Raw genomic sequence first — 7,299 nt, forward strand, 5'->3', positions numbered from 1 at the left:
TGCATGGATGCATCGCACTCCAGTCCCAAAACATAGTATGCGGACACCATGAATTGAGACCTTCTGCAGGCCTCCGGACACCAAAAATTCCCCAAAAAAAATCTTTGTAACCACCTTGATTTATGACTTGTTTGGATGTGCTTTTAAAATGACTAAAAGCGTTCTGAATGAAAATGTTTTTGACACCATTCCTTAGTCCCTTGGAAAATTACTGTAAGTGCTTTATGCAAAAAGCGCATATGTTGTGCTGCTTTCAAAAAGCACTTAGAAGTGCTTTTAAAACTTACAATCAATTTCACGAAAATCACTTTCTGTCATTTTAAAAGCACTTTCAAACAAACCCTTAGTTGGACTGTTATTGCAAGATGCGCGTACCAAAATTCAAAATAATTTAACGAGTGAATCTAAGCCGCTTAAAATGCAATATATTCTATAATTTGGGTAACTGACTTGAAGTAAAGAATGGAATATATTCATAACAAAATCAATATTCACTAGAACAAGCAGGCACACAATTTATTGCTGAATTTCGCAGGAAAATCTGAACTATATTAACTGTAATACCACACTGCCTAATCAAGTAATATAGTCATGAGTTAGAACTGCTGGGAGAACCTATTCGTTTCTGGATAAACTCGAGAGCACTATACTCGAATCGAAACGTTCTAAAACACATTTAACTTCTTTACAAGGTTTCTTTTTCGTCTTACCATTTCATGGAATCTAAGGAAAAATGTGTTCTGGCTAATGATACATGTCGACTTGAAGCTTGAATGGACGTCCCAAAAACAAGCGGTCAAATGAGTTTGAGCTCGCCTTTGCATCGACATCTGATCACAATATGGGCAGATCCCAAATAAGTTGCTAGCCTTCACGACAGCCAGCGACATTTACATCAACGGAGAAATTAATCGGATAAATCATCGTCGCCACCACTATATTCGTCCATATCTTGGTGCCGTGCAATCTTTTGTGGTCTTTCAAGGGTATCTTCAACATCATAGCCTCTTGCTTTCAATTTTGATACAGATCCCGTTGAATAATCCTGAAAACAGCAGCAAGTCATGGAATCACAATCATTCGATAACTAAAACCCCATACACCCCAAAGAAATTTATATTTCAACAAATACGTTCTCATACCCCTGCATCCTTTAGTTCGATTGAAGCAACAGTTGATCTCCGCCTAACAGTCACTCTCGCAGGTGCGGGAAAATGCTCAACCTCATCACTGGTTTTTCCCTCTTTGGACCTCTTTTTTCTTAAAACAAGCTTTGTGGGAAGGGGCTGCATTGTAATGGAAACTTTATAACAATGATAACCCTTGACGAGTTCCTTCTCCAAAAACAAAGATCAAGAAAATACATGCACGCATAATTAAAGATTAAATTCTCGATTCAAGGGGATACCGCATAGCGTGCTTCGTCATCATCAAATGAAACGAGGTACGTAGTGGGATCATGCACATCATCACCTCTTACCTGTTGAAACATGAATGGTTTGATATTCTAAAGGAATAAAAAAGGTAACTTACTGACTTCTTAAAACTGTGAGCATACATACATCATAATGATACTCGCGAACCCAAGAATACGAAACATCTTCAGATTCATCGTAGGGATCTTTTGATAGCTGCCACCATTGAAATAGTACATAATACATGAGCCATGAGAGCAGACTACGAACTGTTAATGCTAATGTTCTCAAAACAAGCATGCCTACCTCATTAGGTGAAGGGACCATGTAAGCCAAAAATTTCTCAGGATTCGCTGGATCTACGCCTGTTACTTTGTAACTTTTCATAATGGCCTGTAATGGATTAGATCACATCACTAGCCAATTATAGGGTACTCAAGAAATATGAAAATATGCAAAGTACAACAATGAAGAAATATAAAAACATTCAAAATAACCAAAATCCATGGAAAATTTGAACTTCCGTATAATATTTATTTACTATTACACAACACTTATCTTCCAAAAAACAGGGTTTCTGATGGCGAATGAAAAAAGTAACGAGGATACACAGATAGTGGAAGGAAAGAAGCAGCATGATAGGCATTTCTTTTTTGCCAATCCATATGGGAGGTGGATTCAGCTGAACTAGAAGTGAAGAGTAATAGAGCCGCTCAATCTACAGATACATCCAATTGGAGAGTGACATGACCGGCAAATAAAGGTTCAAATTCATGTAAACTAAGGGACATCGTGTTGTGGGCTGACAGGATTACCTCCTACAAAGGCAATTCTTAAAATTATATACCCAACCCAAATGAATACTTGATTCGTATATTGCAACCATCCAAAACACACTGCAGGTCAATTCATCTAAAGCTGGGACATTATGTTGTGGAATGGCAGAATTATTTACACTCAATTATTAATTATTTCCCAGCCAAAACGAATAAGCAACCACCTAAGACACACTAACAGGAAGTGAAGGAATACAGTTTCAAATATGGCAAGGAAAGCCAACCTGGGTACTTTATTAGTGGGGCTGCGTTGGGTTTTACGGCTCAAAATTAGGATAATGCAAAGAATTAGGTTTGTGTTACCTATTTGGTTTTGGTGTCCTATTTGGGTTTGGATTTTGACTTCTTAGTTGGTTTCCTTGGTGGAGAGATTTTGTTAATTACCTATTTGATTAGGATTTATATTTTCTTCCTATTAGGATTCTTATTGTAACCTAAGTCCTATGCACTATAAATAGGACCTTAGGGTTAGTGTATTTTGTGTGGCAATTTGGTGAGAGTCAATTTGTGGGATTTGGGTTGTGAGAGTTTAAACACTCTTTTGTAAACTCCGTTTGTTTAGTGAAATTCCTTGACGTTGATATTGGTACTTTGTTAGAATTCGCTTCCATTTGCGCATAAAAGTACAACAGGCTGAAGTGGGTACAGGTTGTATTAGTTGTTCTTGTTTGTCTGTCAAAGGTTTAACCAAACCAATTCATACAATTATGTTGGTTTTCTTCGAGTTTTTTGGATTCTATTCTATTTCACTAATTTTGGGGCATCTACTTGTAAACAATGTGTAACAGACTGCAATGTCCAAGACTCTGAAAATGGAAGGTTTGAGCATTTAAATATACGACAAAAAACTTGTTGCATGCATCATAACCCGAACTCACTCTTGATTCATAAGCGTCATGACCAGACTGGTCCAACTTGCTGTAAATTTCTGAATCAGCAGTAGGAGCACCATCAAATGCTGCAAGGACAAATTGGTCGTCGTACCTGTTACAAAAGAATCATCAATAAACAGCCCCAAGTTAATATGAATACTCTAGCATGCAATAAGATTTTATTTAAGTAAATGCTTTAGATTTTCAATTAATCAGCCACCAGCCCAATTGTTCATTCTCAGATTCGTCATCATTGAAATAATATCAAGAATCTGCATGTATGCATTCCCATTTATGAATATATATGCTTTTGATTTCAAATGTCTGGAGTCTGACATAACAAGCTGTCAATAAACCGCACAGCTTGACTTAACCCTAATCCATTGCCATTACGTCTAATAACTTTCCTTATAAAGAACAGCATCTAATAGGCTTCATATGATAGCCAAAGTAAAATATGATCATGTAATTTGAACAGAAAATTAAATATTCCATACCGGTCAAAATCAGGCAACAGAGGTAGAACCTCTTCAGCGTACAAATTCTTGTTGGTTGCATGAACAGGGCGTGACTTGCAGGCCTCAAATGATGCCTCAATTTCCTTGATTTGTCTTTCCCTAAAAATGATTCATCATAATTAGTTAATAAATAATGAACATTAGTTTCACAATCACAAGGGTAGGTAGGCACAGAGCAACCTGTCATTGAGGTTTTCCAAAATGTTGCGGCCCTTCATTTCCCGCAGTTCTTTTGCTTGTTTTTCAGTTAAAGACTGTAGATGGCAATGCACATAGTTATAACATAGCTTACCAATAATTTCAAGAAAGATTTCTCATCTAAAATGGATCACTGATCAACTACCTGTCTTGCAGACTCCATGCTAAGAGGAGATATATACTGGGTTTTAACCAGCCATGCAACTCCTTTATCAGTAGGCCGCTCTTTTCTCCTGATGCCATCCTTTTTCACAGGGGTCACTGCAACATCATCCCGCAATAATTCCTCATCTTCCACAGCGAGTGGTAGTCTAACACTTGGAGGAGGAGGACTGATTGAACCAGAACCAATAAAAAAACATATGTTACAGAATTGTCATGCAATATGAAACTATTGATGTCTTAAAAAGTTTAGGGCTGAGTATAATACTTATATACACTGAGGTCGAGTAGGTCAAGAGGAATCCCAAGATCTGGTTCAACAAAAAGCTTGGGCTTGTATGTTTTCTCCAATGACGTTATTGTGTATTTTGTATATCTGGGGCGGGAGGGAAGATTGCAAAAGTTACCACAAGATAATTATTGAATTTGATAATGAAATTCAATAGCATGATAACTAGGGAATAGGGATAACTATTAAACGGCTGATCATATGTCATAAAGTCATTATTTAAACCATCAGAATAGGTTCCCATAGTGCAAGCTTCAACAATAACTAAATAACATATATATACCGAGTCCCAGAATCCCACTAGTATGGGTGCTAAAACATGACAAAAATGAACCAACCCTAGACTATTATTTTCCCCAAAAGATTAAACTAAGCCATGAACCAGGAAAATTAATGTCCACCACCATACCAATCATTTCTGGATTTTACAAAAAGTTCATGCACCAACGAACACACATTGTAACACAGGCAAGCCTAAATGCAAATAATTTTAAACAGAAGAGATGGCTTACTGATCTTTCTCTTTCTTCAAAGACATAAGCTTTGGCTGTGCACTAGGATCTGGAAGTTCATTCCGGAATCTTCAAACAAAATAAAATTTAATAAGACTCATCATAGGAGTATACAGAGAGGTGAACGGACAGTTAACTAAAAATAATTTGTTCTTTTTTTTTAAAGGAACATTGTTCAGCCACATCTAGGATATATGAGATTCATTGCAGCATACCGTCAGTAGTTTAAGACGAGTTTAAAACATGTTATATTGCTAAAAGATCATTGTGTTCCACTTTCATAATGAATCAACAAGTACTAAACTTAAACTGTTAGGAAATGAGTTAACAACACATCATCAAATCATATTGATATATCAAGGTTTGAATTCAGTTCCCCAAAAAATAGGGAAAGATTGAGTTCAATTAGAATAAAGCAAATTTGTGATCTTCAAACAAAGGTAAGTCATTGTTAACATACTCACTTCAACTTGCACACGAATGTTGTTGGCTTCTTTAGCCTATTTTCAGTCCTCTCACCACTCAAGAATGGAGTGGCTCTCCTTTCACCCATTCGCGACCCCACAATGGATCCATGTCCCTTGCCAGAAGACAACATTTGCGTCTTCTGCAAAACTGAGTTTTGGGAATCCTTCAGCTGCTGCCTATGCTTCTCTTCTTGCCTTTGCTTTTCAAACTCCCTCTTCTTCCTTAATCTCCTCTCTTCCTCTGTTTCCACTCTCCCTGGCGGCCCATTTGCTTTCTTCACTGGCACTGAAGGAACTGGGGGCTTCTGCTGTTTTGGAGGAACCCCATGATTCAAATGCCCATGTTCACGCCTTCTGGACACTGATGCCTCCCTAGAAGCCCCTTTGTCATGGGATCTCCTATCTACCCCGCTGTCCTTACTTTGAGGAGGCGGTGGTGGAGGCGAACCGGGGGGAGGAGGTGGTGGTGGCACCGAGGAATTGGGGGACAAAGGTGGTGGGGGAGGAGGCGGTGGCTGCTGCGAATGCTGGATTGGCTGGTGACTATACTGTGAATACTGAGAATTCTGGTAATATATAGGGGCTTGTGGAGGCTGTAAGGGCATTTTATTTTGTGCTGCTGGAGGAGCTTGAGGGGGCGGTGGCTGTGGGTATGAAGGCTCGGGTGGTGGCGGAGGCGGTGGTTGGTAGTTGTATTGTGGTGGTGGATGAGGGTGTTGAGTTCTTGGAGGCCCATAACTACTATGTTGGTAATTGTAATTTGGCGGATACGAAGAAGGAGCCGCCGGCACAGCCCCATCGCCGCCACTAGAACCACCACTACTAGCATTATACCCCCAATTCTGGTTATACTGACTGCCTCGCTGTTGCGGTGGCGGTGGTGCTGGCGGTAGAGGGTTTTGATTCGGTGCTGGCGCAAATGACGATTGGGGCGGGAATGGCCTGTATGAAGCCATAGCTGAGCAAATTCTCGAGCACCAAACAATCTACCACAACCACAGAAAACCCAAATTCCACTACGTCCCTTCCAAATTCCCTCTGATCAAAACCCTAACGAAGCAAATTTATTCCCAAAATCCAAATCAAAATTCCCAATTATAAGCTACATATACACACTTAAATATCGAATTTGGTGAGTAATCAGAACACAATCGAACACCAGAACAATGGAAGATGGAGAATTTGAATTCAATGAGAGAGTTTGTATAACTGAATCAGAAAACCCTAGACCGGAGAGAGAGGGAGAGATCGGAGGGAAGTGCGCTGTTACCCTCGGTATTTATATCAGATACGACGATGCGCACAGAGTACTCAGCGAGCTCTCGGATTCTTTCACCACGTCACTCTGTTTATTCTGCTTTGGGTACAAGGAAAGCCCTTTTTATTTTTATTTTATTTTTCAATGTGCAACTTTTATTACAAATCAAAACTAAACATACAACAAGGGGCCCAAAACAAACACATGGACAAGCAAAAAGTGGGCCAAAACAAAACACAATACAATAGGGCCAACCACTGTTGCAGCCCAAACACACAACACAGAGTTACAGGCGCCAAAAGCATCCACCGCAACTGTCGCCGCCGCAGCAACCTCGATCCGTCCAAGACCTCATCCCCTACCGAGTATCTCATCTTCAGACGCTGCATCTTACCCCAATATGCTACACGAGCACAACCACAACGAACGGATAACCAACAACAACAAAACGGAAGCCAACTATCGGGATGAAGTCCGTGGAAACCCACGAACAACACTGCCGAAAAAAGCAGATAAACTGGAGAGGGACACCAAAAATGAATAATTGTACAATCCTCACCAAATCCCTCCACAAGTTGCATGTTAGCGAGATTATCTCGTCTCCACAAATTTCTCTGTAATCTTCAAAATTGCGTCAAGAGTAGAAATTTATATAGGGCATGTCTTACTTGGCCTTTTTTCAGTTTAAATTAAACTTATTATATAAGATATAAATAAATGTCTACTTATACATAAAAAAATACATACTTGTATTGAGATACATAAATTGCAA

The 7,299-nt window shown here is 39.3% G+C and overlaps 1 protein-coding gene across 2 annotated transcripts; it reads right to left on the reverse strand.

Annotated features, from left to right (window-relative positions):
• Positions 1 to 450: 450 nt before the first annotated feature.
• On the reverse strand, positions 451 to 6,658 carry LOC137738902 (protein PAF1 homolog). 2 transcript variants are annotated; one of them, XM_068478374.2, is made up of 12 exons: positions 5,267 to 6,658; positions 4,803 to 4,871; positions 4,270 to 4,377; positions 3,985 to 4,171; positions 3,822 to 3,895; positions 3,621 to 3,740; positions 3,130 to 3,235; positions 1,722 to 1,808; positions 1,563 to 1,631; positions 1,409 to 1,480; positions 1,143 to 1,286; positions 451 to 1,045 (listed from the first exon to the last, which is right to left on the reverse strand). In XM_068478374.2, exons 1-12 carry the CDS (start codon positions 6,223 to 6,225, stop codon positions 908 to 910), a joined length of 2,133 nt encoding a protein of 710 aa, XP_068334475.2. In that variant the 5' UTR covers positions 6,226 to 6,658; the 3' UTR covers positions 451 to 907. The 2 variants fall into 2 exon arrangements, with proteins under 2 accessions (XP_068334475.2, XP_088556006.1); XM_088699880.1 differs by lacking the exon at positions 4,270 to 4,377 and having other exon boundaries at positions 5,267 to 6,591.
• Between the last annotated feature and the right edge of the window lie 641 nt (positions 6,659 to 7,299).

The sequence above is a fragment of the Pyrus communis genome, chromosome 9 (genome assembly GCF_041283825.1).
Source record: "Pyrus communis isolate YQ-2024b chromosome 9, ASM4128382v1, whole genome shotgun sequence".
Taxonomy (NCBI): Eukaryota; Viridiplantae; Streptophyta; class Magnoliopsida; order Rosales; family Rosaceae; genus Pyrus; species Pyrus communis.

What these genes read in the sequence shown, in the direction of transcription:
- LOC137738902 (XM_068478374.2), bottom strand. Translation starts at nt 6,225, where the DNA reads ATGGCTTCATACAGGCCATTCCCGCCCCAATCGTCATTTGCGCCAGCA. An exon ending in ATGACGCTTATGAATCAAGA is followed by an intron (nt 1,809 to 3,129) that starts GTGAGTTCGGGT and finishes AATCCATTACAG; the next exon opens with GCCATTATGAAAAGTTACAA. An exon ending in ATGACGAAGCACGCTATGCG is followed by an intron (nt 1,287 to 1,408) that starts GTATCCCCTTGA and finishes ATTACAATGCAG; the next exon opens with CCCCTTCCCACAAAGCTTGT.